The following is an 18,141-nucleotide window of genomic DNA, read 5'->3' as shown; positions in this document are numbered from 1 at the left end:
TCTTTTCTGTTTCTTTCCAACATTCCACCAACCTCCCTCTCCAGAAGCAAACAATCATTCATTTAATTCCAATTATTTCCTCACTAATGTCCTCCTGTTCATTACTCTTGGCAGGAAATGGTTCTTCCTCAGTTCCCTACTTAATTCTTAGATTTCTAGAAATTAGAAGTGAGTTCTCCATTCTGTTGAGGAGTCCTAAACTGAGAAAAAAAAATCTAAGTTTAGAGGTTTTTTTCATAATTTTGATGCAGTTCTGAAGAGAACCCCGTGGACAATACAGTGACACCCCACTCTCCTCACCATAGCCACATACTTCAATGGCTAATACACTTGACAATGTCTGTTCATTTTTCCTCTAATGACTTGTTTCAGACGCTGAAAGACTGCAAGCACTAATCACCCTGACTAGGAACAATGGGTTAGCTTAATAGCTTAAAGTCCAAAATGGCCATTAGGGAAAACACGTGTACAGCTTTCAAAGCAGCATTCTTACTAGCAGAAAGAGTACTAGAAAAACCTCCAGAAAGAGATCATTGGCTTGGAAAGCTTAAAAGCAAAATTCTTAAAAACAACGCCAAGTACACTATCTCCCTTTTTCTAAATAGTGAATAAACCTAACTCTTCTCCTTTTCTCGAATTGACAAACTTTACACCAAGTATAATTTTTCATACTCCCATTTAGGAAAATGTGTTACTGAATTTGGTAAGTACCTGCAAGCAGATGACTTTGTCTCCAGGTTGTGCAGTGCTGTCTGGCGAGTAATCTCCCTCAAGAAGAGACTGTTGCCTTCCACGTGTTTTGCCAACAGCCACAGGATTAATTGCTTCAAGATGTGATGGATTAGGCAACATAGTGACATGCAGAGGGCGGTGCGAACCAAAGTCCAGATCTACAGAGGATGTCAGATGGGACAGAACATCCCCAATCGCTGGTGAATTCTCAGGAAACTCACTTAAGCCACGCATTTTACGGAACATCAGCTGCAGAGAAATAAGATTTGTTACACAATGCATTGGAAGCATGGTTTGTATTTATGCCACACATTTTGGAGATGGCTTTGTTTTAAGTTGCACACTGGGTGAATGAAATCTTGTAATCCTTTGTACACTACCACTTAAGCCCTTTTGTTGCAATTATCTAACCATTTTTATGGAAGGAACTTCAGAGCCCATTGCAGGAAGAAATAAATATGCGCTCACATCGGTCAATTTATCACTTTGTACTCAAGCGTCAGCAATGAGATATTTTCTTGTCAAACTAATTACCTGTACACAAATATCTGCGTAAACAGCAAACCACTGCTAGTGAGACAATCTGTCCCTTACCTCAGGTGGAAACTGAAGCAGCCCAGTGAGGAGATTAAGCCTTCCTCGATGAGGCATTCCAAGAATGATATCTGTCACGCCACTGTACACACACATCTTTAACAACTCGTGGAAAAAACCCATCATGCTCTCTGCTCCTTCACCACTGTACCGTTTCACTGTGGAGAACTTGGTGGCCAAGAAGCGGTCAAACTCCTGATAGGAAACAGAATATAACTACAGTAATTCCTCATTTAACACTATAGATATGTTTCAGAAAATGATCATGTTAAGTGAAAACGTGTTATGCAGAGTCAATTTTCCCATTGAAAATAATGGAAAAGGTGGGGGTTGCGTTTCAAGTGGTGGTGTCTGTTGGGACCGGGACACAAGGTTGGGGGAGAAAGGGGACTGGGTTACAGCAGGGAGGGGAGGAGTTTGGCTCTCAGAAACGGGAGGGGAGGAAAGGGGTATTGGGTTGGGAGTATGCCCCTGTGATGGGTCTGTTGGGACCCGCACTGTGTCCGGCGACAGGGTGGTGGGGTGCGTGTGTGCATCACCAGGGAAAGGTGTGGCGAGCGGTGAATCCTCTGCCACTTTGCAGGTAGGCGGGGGAAGCCCCACGCAGACATTGGCAACGGAATGGCTGAGGAAATCGTGTTTTCCAGGGATGGTTGTGTAATTCAAAAAACATTCCCCCCAAAAAAATCGTGCTATTGCAAAAATGTGTTAAGTGGGCACGTGTTAAATGAGGAATTACTGTTCAAGGCATTTAACACAATATTTTACTTCCTATTAAAGCATCAGTTACACAATCTTACGCAGAGAATAAATGTAAAAAACTCTAGCTCACCTCAGCAAGACCATCCTACAAGCACCATATCCAATCTAGTACCAAAAGCTACATCTAAGATCAAATAAGTGATCAGCAAGAACATGACACAATGTGGAGGGAGGCAGAGTCAATTTATTCAGTCTGTAAATGGTGTTACTAATTACTTATTTCACAAGGTATTCAGGAAGCCTAGTTGATCAGAATTCATAAACCCCTTAAAGATTTTCAGATCCAATGTGCAATATATTTTTGATTATTATTAAAGGCCCTTAATCTTACTGTTGAGATGCAAGGAGAGAGAAGACACTCAATACTACATCTAGTTTTTCCCCTCACTAGTTTTGTGAAAAGTTGTGGGAGAAACCTTAAAGTGTTAAAAATCCCTGCAGTGTTTACCACATTATGGAAATAGTTGGTTGAAGTAATGATGGGCAACCTGTGGCTCAAGGGGCACATGCAACCCATCAGGATTCTAGTGTGCCCACGAGACATTTTGTTAACCACTGCCCAGGTGCAGAACTAACAGATTCTGCTGGTTTCCACTTGCAACGTTTTTTCCCCTATCAATCAATCAGTGTTGTTAAAACGACACGACCGTAAAGCAAGGGCATGTGAAATGAGGTGGGTGCTAGTTGCACACAACATTGACTGAGAGCCATGTGCTCCCTCTGTATCCAATCAAAGCGTTCAATCAGCACATCCCACAAATTCGCAGTACCCAAGCACTATCAGGGTAGTTTTGTTAATTCTGGGAAACCATCTTGGTTACGACAATCTTGTGGCCCACTGAGATGAAAGAGGACCACTCAGGCAGCCCACTCACTCATCTAGTTTGCCCATTCCGGGATGAGCATCCTCCAAAACACTCAGCCCATGCACCATATAAGGGCCATAGGAAAGGTCTTTCACAGTGACTTATAGAAAGCACTGGGAATGAAGCCCAAGCTCCAGTGCCAAACAGCTACTTCACCAGAGCAACATGCTCCTATGTCCCTATTAACCTACTCTGCTCTCAGAATAAAGAGTTTCCCTCCTGAATGTTCCTTGTTGAGAGGGACTGTGACTAGAAACTCATGGTGAGGGGGAACAGTGCAGATAGAAAGGGTGCTTGAAATCTCCTTGAGAACAATACCTCATTGTTTCCCAAGAAACAAAGGTTTATACAAGGTCATCAGACCACCAGCCTGAGAGCATTTCTTTTTACAAGCTGCCTGAACCTCAACTGAATCATTGGAAGAAGAAATGCAGCATGTTCCTGTGAAATTATTTGATTCCAAACATGCTACATCGAGGTCTCCCTTTTTGCTGAAGCTGCCCTTTTGATCTAGAATTTAGACACATTTTCCTTGTTAAATTATTTCCTAAAAAACAACAGAGTAAAGCACTGCACTTTTCATTTAAAAATTATTGCTGCACTTAATGTGAACAACTCTCTCAAACAACAATTATTTTGTTTCTATACCATATCATTTCAAACTCAGATCTTGCCCATTTCAAACCCACCCACATTTAAACTATAAGGTAATCAGGTACAGGTTGAACCTCTTGTAAATTGGGACTCTCTGGTCTAGCAACATCTCTTTGGCAGGACCATAGATGTTCCAGGACCAGCGTGTCCCTGTGCATCAGCAACTGGCCTAGAGCTGGGCTGCCTGGTGTAGCAGGCAAGAGAAGGCTGGACCAACAGGGCAGCGGGGCTGGAAGGGTTGGTAGCAGGGAGGGCCAGATATAAGCTCCCGGATCTAGCAAAATCTCTCATCTGGGACTGGTTAGGTCCCGAGGGTGCCAGACCAGGGAGGTACCTCTAGTGTGTTCTGGGAGGCATTGATTTGTTTTTATATCTTTTCCCTCTGCAATGGTAGTGTGTTATCAATGCTGAGGAGTACTGCTGATACTACAGTGCTGTTAATGCAGCTAGGGTTGCTATTCCTAGAGCTCTGGTGTCAGCTGCAGTAGCAAAGAATGCAGCAAGTTGACACAGCACACCTTAATGTTACATAAAGCCCACAGGCTTGGTTCAGTGGCAAGGGAGCTCAAGTTTATCATCAACAATGCATAGCTCCTATGGAATATTAGGGGCATACGTACATTAAACAACACACATGCCTGCAACAAGATACCCGTTCTATCAACACACCAGGATGCTGTTCCCTAGAACAGTATAAAGAGCCCTTGCTATAAATTCTTTTTTTATACACTAAAGGAAACTAGCTATTTATTACACTCCAGAGATTGTTAAATACTAGCCCCTTGTATCTACTAGTTTGATAGTAGGATGCTTTATTCAATCTATTATCCTGTCATCATAGTTCCCTGTAAGGTGCGTGCCTGCGTGACCACGCATAAAAAATTCTCTGCCCAACCTCTTTTGCCGAGGCAGGCAGCAACACTTGCTTTGCTGCTGGAAGGTGAGTAGTGCAGCAGATTCCTGCCATGTGGCCCAGCTGCGGGGCCTAAGGATGTTAAATTTAGATTAATCAATTAATCAAATAGTCAATGTAATTTGCGTTGACTATTCAATTAGTCAATAAGGGTGCTTCTACCTTTGAAATGTAGCAAGAACCCAGACGACTCTTGCTCTATTTCAAAGGCAGAAGCAGCCCCACGCTCCCTGCTTTTGAAATGTACAAGAGCCCCAGGATAACTCTTGTATATTTTAAAAGCAAAGCACTGCTGGGAGCGCAGGTCCAGCGGAGGATTGAGAGTCCCCACCTCACCCCAGGCGCCCCACAGCACTTCTGGTTTGAAATGTAGCAAGAACAGAGGTGGAAGCACCTCGAGTTCCTGGCTGCGCCCTTGCCCCTTCTCCCTTCAGGGATGGTGGTGGAGGGAACCAGATTTTAAGCCAGCTCCCCCCAGCACTGGATCCTGCCCCCCTCCTTGTTGCCTCTCTGACATAGGCAGCAAGGGATGGGAGGAAGCAACTACTAGTTGCTCACATCTCTACTGGGGCCGCATGGCAGGTGACTGCCTCATGTGTTCTGGCTGGAGCTGCACAGTGATGCTGTCCCAGCCTCACCACAGCCCCAGTTCCAACTCGGCCAGCAGCCACGTGGCCCAGCTGGTGGGGCCTTGTGGTGGGCAGTTGTCCTGGTGTGCTGCAGCAGGAGGTGAGGCGCAGTGAGGTTGTCTCTGCTGGGGATCAGCTATTATGAAAAGTATTGGTAGAAATCCCACAAAAAGAGCTATATTATAATCCCTCCTATTCCATGACAAGTAAGTAACACTTTCCTTGTGAACATTTTTAACATGTAAAAGTTTTCTAATGCTTTCTATATTCCACCTCATTTTAAAAGTTTCCAAATATTCAGCAAAAATCCGCAGACTCCAAAATACCCATTGAAATGGGGATTATGGTTCAGAAGACAGATTTAAGACCAAAATAAACACATCACTTTTAAAGAAGATCTCTCCGCCACAATATCTAATCTCCGCCACAATATCTAATCCTCAAAAACAAATGTTAGTTCTCAAGTTTCTCTTTAAGAAAATGTCACGCTTAAAATATTATTTTTAACTTTTTGCATTGGTCTACTTTTCTATTTCCTAATTGTCTGATAAAGCTGTTCCATTAGGAGTCACAAAGATGTCACTGAAATACCATTGCCACTCATTTTATTTTCAGCTATATCGAGTTGCCTCAACTACTGAGTAGGGTCTGGGTATAGCTCTGTTGTCCCCAGAAGAGGTCCAGAGAAGAGTTGTGTTTCTGGGTGCCTGATTTTTCTAAAGCTCTTCATGTGGTGGTGCATCCATGCCCCACCTCTTACTCAGGCCCGAGAAGAAATTCTTAATAGATCCTTCTGAGTCCCAAATTCCTCCCAGCATCTGTTTTGCTCCATACAAAAGTACATTGCATCATCCCATTAAAGTGATAATATACGCCCTCCCTCATCCCTTGCCTATTTCCCACGCATTTCCTTATCTCCTTTCTGTGCGCCTTTGCTTACATATGGAGAGGAGTAGGAGCTGTGCAGAGACTGGGCATGGGGAAACAAACCTGATATCAGAGTGAAATTTGAGAGGCCACACAGAATCTGAATCCTTCACACTATATGAGCAGCACTAACAAATGAAGTTATAATTCCAACTCTGGCCTAGTGTGTCTAGAGGTTGAAACGTGGAATTCAGCAATCTTAGGAGTTATACTATGGATTTATATAGAGACAATAAGCTATTCTTTGTCTTATTTTCAATACAGCAATGACACCTCAGCATGGGATCCAAGCACGTTTAACCATAATGGACCCCAACAGATCATCTAATCCAGCTGGGAGAGGGCCTGGGAGACGGCTATAAACAGAGGAAGTTGGCTAATGAAAATTTTACAATATTAATTTTCTTTTTAATTGACTATATATCCAAAAACATTTTAAGTCATGCACCTTGTGAATTATCCTTCGTTTTAGTATGCTTTCTTCCATAACATTTTTTAAGAATATATACAAGGTATTTGTTAACTTGAGTGCCACAGTGGCACACATGTGAACAAGTGTATATGACCTCAATGTTGGTGCACGAGATAAAACTTACTCCACTCATGGATAGAAAATCTTAAAGGAAAATCTGCCTGTCATCACCTTTTCACATTTATGAGGGATCAGTTTGCTCCTGTGCCACATCTTAGAACATAAGAACAACCATACTGGGTCAAACCAAAGGTTCATCTAGCCCAGTACTCTGTCTTTCAACTAGGGCACCTGCCATTGGCCCCTGAGGGAGTGAACAGTACAGGGAATCATCAAGCGATCCTTCTCTTGTCATCCATACCCAGCCTCCAACAGGAACACCATTCCTACCTATCATGGTAAACAGCCATCAATGGACCTAACCTCCATGAATTATCTACCTCTTTCTTGAACCCTTTTCAATTCCTGGTCTTCACAACATCCTCTGGCAAGGAGTTCCACAGGTTGACTGTGCAGTGTGTGAAGAAAAACTTCCTTTTGTTTGTTTTAAACCTGCTACCTATTAATTTCATTTGGTGACCACTAGTCCTTATGTTATGGGAACAAGTCAATAACTTTTCCTTATTCACTTTCTCCATACCAGTCATGATTTATCCCGTTAGTCTCCTCTTTGCTAAGCTGAAAAGTCCCAGTCTTTTTAATCTCTCCTCAGATGGGACCCGTTCCAAACCCCTAATCATTTTTGTTCCCCTTTCTGAACCTTTTCCAATGCCAAGATATCTTTTTTGAGATGAGGCAACCATATCTATATTCAGTATTCAAGATGTGGGTGTACCATCATTTTATACAAAGGCAATAAGATATCCTCAGTCTTATTTTTTATCCCTTTTTAAATGATTCCTAACATTATTTGCTTTTTTGACTGCCACTAGCATGTTGAGTGGATGTTTTCAGAGACCTATCCACAATGACTCCTAAGATCTTCTCTGGAGTAGTTATAGCTAAATTAGTCTCCATTATATTGTATGCATATTTGGGATTTTTCCCCCCCCCCAATAGGCATTACTTTACATTTATCAACGTTAAATTTAATTTGCCATTTTGTTGCCCAATCACTTAGTTTTGTGAGATCCTTTTGAAGTTCTTCACGGACTGCTTTGTTCTTACACGGACTGCTTTGTTCTTAACTATCTTGAGCTTTTTAGTATCATCTGAAAATTTTGCCACTTCTCTGTTTACCCCTTTCTCCAGATCATTTATAAATAGATTGAATAGGATTGGTCCCAGTACAGACCCTTGAGGGAAACCACTGGTTACCTCTCTCCATTCTGAAAACTTATCATTAATTTCTACCCTTTCTTTCCTGTCTTAACCAGTTATCAGTCTATGAGAGGACCTTCCCCCTTATCCCATGACAACTTACTTTACGAGTCTTTGGTGAGGGACCTTCTCAAAGGCTTTCTGGAAATCTAAAGTACACTATATGTACTGGATCCTCCTTGTCCACATGCTTGTTGACTCCCCTCAAAGGGGGAGGTGTCTAGTAGATTAATAAGGCATGATTTCTCTTTCAAAAAACCATGTTGACCTTCCTCAACAAATTATGTTCATCTGTGTGTCTGACTATTCTATTTAGTTTCAACTACTGTACTTTAGCGAATATAACCCATGGGTTATACAAAGTTTTACATACCTCGCCGCCGCCCTCACCCCCCCCCACCATACTCGTCCGTGTGTAATACAGGAGGTTTTTTTTACTGAAAGGAAGAGAAGACTGACTCTTACTTGAGAAAAGCAGCATATTTTAATTTAAGAAGAGGCAGTTATATTAAAATTCATTAAAGTACATTAAAATTCATTAATTTACTGTGCAACTAGTAAAAGAATAAAAGTTTAAAGTTTAAAATACAAGTTAAAAACACTGAAGGATTAAATGAATGGAAGGGGTTATATACCAGCAATAAGGGTTGTAGCCTACTTAGTGGTTTATTAACACTTGATTACAGGTGCTTTGCATTAACATTACCTGCAGTCCATCTCTCACGGTCCATACATGTACGTGGGGTATACAAGACCTTTTTTTACTCAATCGGGGAAAACCGCGAGTTATACTCAGGTGCTGGTAATACTTGTGCATAGGTTATATGCGCTAATTTATGGTAATTTGCCCAGTACTGATGTTAGACTTACTGGTCTGTAATTGCTAAGAACCTCTAGAGCCCTTTTAAAATATTGGAAGATAGCTAATGTGACACCAATCATTAGGTACAGAAGCTGATTTAAAGGATAGGTTGCAAACCACAGTTAATAGCTCCACAATTTCACATTACAGTTCGGGACCAGAAGGCATTCACCCAAGGTGACTTGTTACAGTTAAGAACATAAGAACGGCCATACTGGGTCAGACCAAAGGTCCATCTAACCCAGTATCCTGTCTGCCAACAGTGGCCAGCACCAGGTGCCCCAGAGAGGGTGGACCGAAGACAATGATCAAGCAATTTGTCTCCTGCCATCCCTCTCCAGCCTCTGACAAACAGAGGCCAAGGATGCCATTTTATCCCCTGGCTAATAGCCTTTTATGGACCTAACCTCCATGAAATTATCTAGCTTCTCTTTAAACTCTATTATAGTCCTAGCCTTCACAGCCTCCTCTGGCAAGGAGTTCCACAGGTTGACTACACGCTGTATGAAGAAGAACTTTCTTTTATTCGTTTTAAACCTGCTCCCCATTAATTTCATTTGGTGTCCACTAGTTCTTCTATTTAGGGAATGAATAAATAACTTTTCTTTATCGGCCCTCTCCACACCACTCATGGTTTTATATACCTCTATCATATCCCCCCTCAGTCTCCTCTTTTCTAAACTGAAGAGTCCCAGTCGCTTTAACCTCTCCTCATATGGGACCCGTTCCAAACCCCTAATCATTTTAGTTGCCCTTTTCTGAACCCTTTCCAAGACCAAAATATCTTTTTTGAGGTGAGGAGACCACATCTGTACACAGTATTCAAGATGTGGGCGTACCATAGTTTTATACAGGGGCAGTAAGATATTCTGGGTCTTATTTTCTATCCCTTTCCTAATAATTCCTAGCATCCTATTTGCCTTTTTGACTGCCGCCGCACACTGTATGGAAGTTCTCAGAGAACTGTCCACAATAACTCCAAGATCTCTTTCCTGATTTGTCGTAGCCAAATTAGCCCCCCATCATACTGTACGTATAGTTGGGGTTATTTTTCCCAATGTGCATTACTTTACACTTATCCACATTAAATTTCATTTGCCATTTTGTTGCCCAATCACTCAGTTTGGTGAGATCTTCTTGGAGTCCCTCGCAGTCTGCTTCTGTCTTGACTATCCTAAACTGTTTTGTATCATCTGCAAACTTTACTACCTCACTGCGTACCCCTTTCTCCAGATCATTTATGAATAAGTTGAAAAGGATTGGTCCCAGGACTCACCCTTGGGGGACACCACTCGTTACCCCTCTCCAATCTGAAAATTTATCATTTATTCCTACCCTTTTTTTCCTGTCTTTTAACCAGTTCTCAATCCAAGAAAGGACCTTTCCTCTTATCCCATGGCCATGTAATTTACACAAGAGCCTTTGCTGAGGGACCTTGTCAAAGGCTTTCTGAAAATCCAAGTATACTATATCTACTGGATCCCCCTTGTCCGCATGTTTGTTAACCCCTTCGCAGAACTCTAATAGATTAGCAAGACAGGATTTCCCTTTACAGAAACCGTGTTGACTTTTGTCCAACAAATTATGTTCTTCTACATGCTTTACAATTTTATTCTTTACTATTGTTTCGACTAATTTGCCCGGTACTGAAGTTAGACTTACCGGTCTGTAATTGCCAGGATCGCCTCTAGAGCCCTTTTTAAATATTAGTGTCACGTTGGCTACCTTCCAGTCATTAGGTACGGAAGCCGATGTGGTTCAACAAGTCTATCAATTTGTTCAGAAACCTCCTCTAATGACACCTCAATCTGGGACAATTCCTCAGATTTGTCACCTAAAAAGAATGGCTCAGGTTTGGGAATCTCTCTAACATCGTCAACTGTAGAATAATGATAGAGATGCAGCCGTAAACCATCTTGTTAGTCTTTAAAGTGCTGCATAGTACTGTCTTTTGTTTTTTCCTCAGCTGCGAAGACCAAATCAAATAATTCATTTAGTTTCTCTGCAATGACATTATTGTCTTTGAGTGCTGCTTTGGCATTTTGCTCATCCAGAGGCCCCACTGGTTGTTTAGCAGGCTTCCTGCTTCTGATGTACTTAAAACACAATTTTTTATTTTGATAGCCTGTTTAATCTCACTTAGCATTTCATAGTCACTATCACTAACCTGGTCAGGTGGTCAATAATATATCCTTACTGCTATATTTTTGTTATTAGTGCATGGAATTACTACCCATGGAATGAGTGTATGTAGTTGACCGAGAAATCAGCATGTTTTAGTACCATGTTCTCTTGTCAGAAATATACTTACTTGGTGAACTGACACCTTCAGTGTTACTATTCCACCAAGGTCATGCCTGCTCTAATTCACAGATTTTTAGTTCATACTGATAGTTTATGCCTAAGGCTCCGGCAAGGCCCACATAGTGCCTAACCCAATGGGTCCTGGCCCATGACTGAAGACCATAGGCACTATGGCTATATAAATAGTGAAGATATGCAATGTACCTGAGATTCTAGCATCAGCTTACACAAATGCTTTCGCTCTTCTGTCGTAAACAACTCTTGTTTTAATTGCTCAAATCTTTTAGGAAACCATTCTCTTTCCTCCAAGCTTGGCAGCTGACTAGTTTCTATAGAAATATGTCCACAATACACATGGTCAAGGTAACTCAACACATCCTCTAAAGAAGCCTCTTCCTTTCCCATGTTCAGGAGCCCTGGGATGACAAATAAAATATATATATTCATTAACAATTTCATTTCCTGTCCATTTACTCATTCATTTGAAGGTAAAATTCTCAAGTTATAAAATTCTCAAGAAGTTATAAACCACTACAGTATTAAAATATTGAAGACTTTTGTTGCACTTATCATTCAGATGTATGTGAAAGCCTTCCAAAGGATGGTACGTATATTACTGTAATCTATTTCTTGTCTTTGTTACGTTTAAAAACCAATTTCCTGTACAGATCAGCTCCTGCCTGCTGCCCCACGCTGCTGCCTCTGATAGAAGCAGCACAGAGTGGCAACAGCCCGTCTGTGTGGGGGCCGAACTCCCTGTGGACAGAGACTGCTCGGTGGGATGCAGAAGCAGCCTTTGCAAATTGTCTGAGCTCCCTGTGGTCAGACAAGGGCTGCTGCCACGGAAGCTTATGCTCCTACACTTCAGTTAGTCTATAAGGTGCCACAGGACTCTTCGCCGCTTTTGCAGATTCAGACTAACACGGCTATCGCTGTGATACTTGGAGTTTTAAGCTGGCTCCTGCCTCCCCCAGTAGGAGGCAGGAAGGGGAGGCAGGCAGATCTGCAGAGCCAGCATGCGCGGAGAGCCAGCTAATACAGAGGCAGCAAGAGCGAAATGTGTGTAGTCGACAGAATAAGCCTGGGCTTATCGGTTACTCATGTAGTCATCTACATGGTGACATCCCTACTTGAGTTATGATGAGGTTTCAGGAAATAATATAAGCTAGTCACTCTGCTGCCACAATCACTGGCATACTAGAAGAATTTGTATTTAGATGACAAGATATATGTTTTCATCCCCAAGAACTACCTAATTCTTCCATAAAAGCAATTCAAGCAATCATTTCGGACCTTGTGTCCAACATGCTAGCCACTAGCCAAATGTGGCTATTTCGCCGGTTGAATGTGGCTAGTTGGCTTGAACAATGTGTCTGTTTGGCCAGCTAAATGGGACTAGTTCTGAAGCAGCAGCCACCAGGAATTTAGGATAAGAACTTTTTAAGGAGTGAGTAAATGATTAGTGAGAAGTAGATATGATTCTGAATGCCTAAGGGAGCAGAAACTGAAGAGCTAGTGGAGCACTTATTTCCAAATGAATCACTACAGCTAGCCTTTGATTAGGTAATATAGAGCTAATGTGCAAAGGCCCCTTCAATGAATTCCTGTGTTGTACTGAGAATTCTGTACTGATACAGAAGCAGCAACAGACCCTGTCTGTAGGCTGTCTGAGCAAGTTGTAGAGCAGCCTCTGTCTGAAGGGCACTCTGGCATCATAGAGCCCGTGCTGGGGAAAAACCGGCTTTTAAGCCAGCCCCCCTCACCTTGCAAATAGAGAGGCAGCAAGGGAGGGTGTGAAATGTGTGTTGTCAACAAGATTAACTGATAAGCCTAGGTTTATCGGTTAATCGTATAGTCGACTATGCATTGGCATCCCTAGGTACTAAGCATGACCATACCTTTACCAGCACTTGCTGCTAGAAACCTCCCTCAGTTAAAGGTGTTACTGCAGTTTCAGCAGTGATTAATACTGACAATTTTCTCCCCAATATCCACAGCCCTTAAAATCCCTCAGCCTTACCAAAAACCATGAAGTCAGTTTGCCATAGTAATGTTGCAGTAATACCTCATTTTCATCCTACTGGAAAAACAAGCTTAACCATTTCCTTTATCTGAGAGATTCCAAACACAGCCTAAGTCAGCTATGCACTAGGAACTAGACTTACCTGTAATATTGAAAGGTCCCTGAAGCACTTCTGTCAGCACTCGAATTTCAGGTACCATATCCATCACAGCTTGGCCAGCAAACAAGGGATTAATTTTGGCAGCTTTGTGGCCATGTTCACAGTATGCAGTTACTAAACGAGCAAGCCCATGATCAACTGAACATAAAGGGGAAAAACAGAAAACATCTTTAGCACTTGCACTACTAACCTATTCAGAATATCAGTTTAGTGACCAGAAGACAAGCCCATGTACAAACAGAAAATCATAGGACTGGAAAGGACCTTGAGAGGTCTTCTAGTCCAGTCCTCTGCACTCACGGCAAGACTAAGTATTATCTAGACCAGGGCACGCAATAAGAAGCCCGCAGGCTGGATGCAATTCGCCAGGGCTTGCCCTGGTGAGTTTCCAGATACGTTATTTACTTGAGCATATACAGGTATGGCCGCTCACAGTTCCTGTTGGCAGCAGTCGCCATTCCCAATGGGAGCTGCAGGAAGTGGCCCACCACTTCCAGCAGCTCCTGTTGGCCAGGAACAGTGAATCAGATCTGGCTCTGGGGCCGCTTATTGTCCACCCCTAATTTAGATAATTTCTGACAGGTTTTTTTAACCCGCTCTTAGGCTAAGTGGCCTATTGCTTGCCTGGTTGCAGCCCCCTTTCCCTACAGACTCTGGTGTGTGAGGGGGGAAATGTGGGCCACATCAGTGAGAGGTTTTTTTTGGGGGGGCGGGGGTCTTTTGCTTCTCACTTGTGTGCAGCCCCCAAATGATTTTTCTGTGGGTCTGTGGCTCCTAACCCAAAAAAGACAATATTCACTGCTTAACTACCTTGACAGAAAGTTTTTCATGTTTAACATAAACTTCCCTTGCTGCAATGTAAGCCCCAGTGCATCTTGTCCTATTCTCAGAGATTAACAAGAACAATTTACTTCCCTCCTCCTTTTATAGTTTTCAGTACATTAAATGTTAACACCCTCCTCTCAGTCTTCTTTTCTTTAGACTGAAAATTTTTTTTCCACTCTTTCCTCATAGGTCACGTTTTCTAGGCCTTTAACAATTTTTGTTGCTTTTCTCTGGACTTTTTCCAATTTGTCTATACCTTTCCTGAAATATGGCACGCAGACCTGAACCTTTTTAGTCCAACACCCTCAGGACCTGACTGGTGCCAAACCAGAGAATTTGCCAAACAACAGTAGGCCAATACTGTCTAGTAACATTACCAACACTTCCCTTATTTACTAAGCTCTTAGAATATATTTAGGGGTATATTAGAACTAAATAACATCACAGAACACTGAAATCCAGGACTGGTGGCTGTAAGCACATTTCATGGAAATCCCAGGAAGCTTAGCTACAATTATGGTATGTTACATGACTGACTCGTTTAGCTTGTGATCCACTATGACCCCCAAATCAATTTCTGCGTTACTCTTTTCTAGGTTGTCATTTTCCATTTTTCATGTGTGAAATTCATTGTTCCTTCTAAGTGGAGTACGTCTCATTTGTCTTTGTTGAATTTCATCCTATTTACTCCAGACTATTTTTCATTTTGAACTTTAATCCCATCCAAACCACTTGCACTCCCCCTTTAAGCTTGGTATTATCCACAAACTTTATAAGTGTACTCTCTATGCCAGTGTCACTCCATGTATTACTTCTGGGGGAATTCTGTGCCAAACATTTTAAAATTCTATGCACAATATTTTAAAATTCCTCTATAATTTTGCCAGTCTTAATTATTTTGGTAATTTAGTTCAAAATACAGACATACTTGCTGATAGACAATAAAAGGAACCAGAAATTTATTTTTGATCAATAGATTCCTTAGTAGGCAACTGAATACAGAACTTAGAGTAATTCATTTAAACACATACAAATATTTCCCACAACCCTCAAAAGCAGTGCACAGGGTTAAGGGAGAAGGGTAACAGAGGAACTCTGAAAGGGGAAGAAGGCTGGGAACTAAACTGGAGGATTATTGAGTGTAGGTGGGAGAAATATGGAACTAGCTGTTTCTTCTTTCCTTTTGATGTGTGAGGAGAAGAGGAGAGACTCAGAGTCAAGGAGCCATCTGCATGCAGATTCTCTCTGACCCCTAGCCTCTCTCCTGTAACCCCACTAAGAAATACCAAAAAAACATGAAAAAAAATGCTCATGAAACTCCCTGATGCTGCTCAGGAACAAATTTACACTAACACCCCCCGCCCCCGAATTCCCAACCAGGAACTTTCTATCTGCTACCCAAAATACCCAAACCCGCGATACCACTGACTTCCTAAGCAAGCTTCAAAACATCAATAATCTTCCTGAAAATACCATCCTGGCCACCATGGATGTAGAAGCCCTTTACACCAACATTCCACACGAAGACGGATTACAGGCCATCAAGAACATCATCCCTGATAACACTGCACACTTGATTACAGAGCTCTGTGACTTCGTTGTGGGTGAGGACAACTTCCAATTCAGAGACAATTTCTATCTCCAAGTCAGCAGCACAGCCATGGGCACTCGCATGGCACCAAATATGTCAACATCTTTATGGCTGACCTTGAACAACATTTCCTCAGCTTTCGCCCCCAACATCCCTACTTTACTTACGCTACACAGATGACATCTTCATCATATGGACCCATGGAAAAGCTACCCTCAAAGAATTCCACAAGGATTTCAACAACTTCCACCCCCCACCATCAACCTCAGCCTGGACCAGTCCACACGAGAAATCCACTTCCTGGACACTACAGTTCAGTTAAATAATGGACACATTTCAACCACCCTATATTGGAAACCCACCAACCACTACACTTACCTTCATGCCTGCAGCTTCCATCCCAGACACATTTCTTAGTCTATTGTATGCAGACAAGCCCTAAGATACAACCGGATTTGCTCCGACCCCACAGAACGACACAATCATCTACAGGATCTTTACAGAGCATTCCTAAAACTGAAATGCCCACCTGGAGAATTAAAAAAAAAAAAAATAGACAGAGCCAAAAAAGTACTCAGACATGAACTACTTCAAGACAGACCCAAAAGAGAAAACAACAGAACTCCTCTTGTTATTACCTACAGTCCACAACTCAGACCCCTCCAGCGCATTATACACAATCTACAACCTCTCTCAGAGGCCTTGGGAGAAAAGCCTATTCTTGCTTACAGACAACTCCCTAACCTGAAATGAATTCTTTCTGATAACCATGCCACACAACCACATCATAAGCCTCCAGGAACCCAGCCCTGCAACCAAAAACGATGCGAACTCTGCCCATATATCTATACTGGCGAATTCATCACTGGAGCCAACAACATAAGTCATCATACCAAAAGGTCATTTGACTGCATATCCAGTAATTTGATCTATACCATCAAATGTCAGCAGTGCCCCCACTGTTATATATATTGGACAAACTGGACATTCTCTGCAGGAAAGAATTAATGGAGACATCAGATATATGTAAAGGAAACATATAGAAAGCTATTGGGGAGCACTTCAATCTTCCACATCACTCTTTAAAAGATCTCCATGTACCTGTCTTGTCACAAACCAGTTCTACAATCCAGATCCACAGGGAAGCACTGGAATTAGAGTTCATCCACAAATTCAATTCACATGCTAATGGACTCAATTGTGATGAAAGTTGGTTGGGACACTACCAACTTAACAGCCATTGAAGGTGCAAACAGCTCTTTGTGTATACTACCATGCCAGGAAGGATACTATCTATTAACTTTGATTCTTATCTACTTATTTTAACTTCCCAATCTTCAGATACATACTGATTCCCTCTGCTCCCCGACTCCCACCCCCTTCCTTTTTCTTCCCTTCCCCTCTCATATTTATTTTGGGTGTGCACATCCTAAACTCCTAACTCCAGTCATCTGAAGAAGTGGGCTGAGCCCATGAAAGCTCATACCACAATCTACATGTTTTGTTAGTCTATAAAGTGCTACCAAACCATTTGTTGGTTTTTTTCCTGTAACAGACTAATTCAGCTACCCCCTGAAGCTCCTCTCCCATTCAGTCAGGCATATTTGGCCTCAACCCCATGTAGTCTGCAGCCTCCCTTCAATTCAGCCCCTGGGTCAATGCTATCACCCCACTAACTCCTGAGCCCTCCCCCCAGTCTGTCCTCCCCACTAGCTCTTTTAAACCCCAACTTGTGACACCACCCTTCAGGAGCCTCATGTGCCCCATTCTGTTGTCCCCACTTCCATATCCCACATGCCTCCTAATCTGGCTCCACAAGCAGGGTTTTGTGATAAAAGCAGTTGGTTGTCACTGACAACCACTGCTGTCTGTTGTGGCACTACAGCACCCTCTGGATCAGGGCTACTCAATAGGTGGGCTGTGGGCCGCAGGCAGCCTACGGCCCATTTGTTTGTGGCCCACGGTGCAATTTGGGTTTACATGGGGCTCAACATGTGGCCCGCGGATGAGCGCCAAAAAATAGTCAATATAATGGTCTTCTGTTGCTATGCATTTTAGTAGTTAAATTTCTGAATTGTCATTGTTCATTAAAAGTGCTGTCATATGGGTGGAAATCAAGTAAATACAGTAAAACTCCATTAGTCCGGCATCTCCTGATGGTCCAGCACCATCAGGAACGCAGAAGTGCTCGGGGCAGCTGGACAATTGGAGCTGCTCTGTGCCCGGCTTCCCCGATTCAGCCGCTGCTGAAACTGACCAGCAGCTGAATCAGGGAAGCTGGGGACATAGCATCTGGGGTGCTGCCAGGTTGGTCCCATAGCTCTGCCCCTTGGGGCTGTGGAACTAACCCAGCAGCACCCCAGCTGCTCTTGGGGACGCCTGGAGCAGAGCAGCCGGAGTGCTGCAGGGTTGGTCCTGCAGCGCTGAGAGGCGGCGCTACGGGACCAACCCAGCAGCACCTCAGCTGCTCTGCCCCAGGCGCCCCTATTCAGCCACCACTGAAACTG

General features: G+C 42.7%; 1 protein-coding gene across 1 annotated transcript in view; it reads right to left on the bottom strand.

Moving 5' to 3' along the window:
• The window catches only part of DHTKD1 (dehydrogenase E1 and transketolase domain containing 1), a 52,109-nt gene that overhangs the window by 31,126 nt on the left and 2,842 nt on the right, over positions 1-18,141 (bottom strand). Inside the window, exons 2-5 of the mRNA XM_006117157.5 lie at positions 13,201-13,356; positions 11,240-11,451; positions 1,327-1,521; positions 712-981 (exon numbers count right to left, since the gene is read on the bottom strand). Of these exons, the coding sequence (XP_006117219.3) occupies positions 712-981; positions 1,327-1,521; positions 11,240-11,451; positions 13,201-13,356 (833 nt within the window). The remainder of the gene's footprint in view (positions 1-711; positions 982-1,326; positions 1,522-11,239; positions 11,452-13,200; positions 13,357-18,141) is intronic.

The sequence above is a fragment of the Pelodiscus sinensis genome, chromosome 1, assembly GCF_052426305.1.
Source record: "Pelodiscus sinensis isolate ZL-2025 chromosome 1, ASM5242630v1, whole genome shotgun sequence".
Lineage (NCBI taxonomy): Eukaryota > Metazoa > Chordata > Testudines > Trionychidae > Pelodiscus > Pelodiscus sinensis.
Note: the sequence above shows the minus strand (reverse complement) of the source record. Positions and strands in the feature narration are given on the sequence as shown.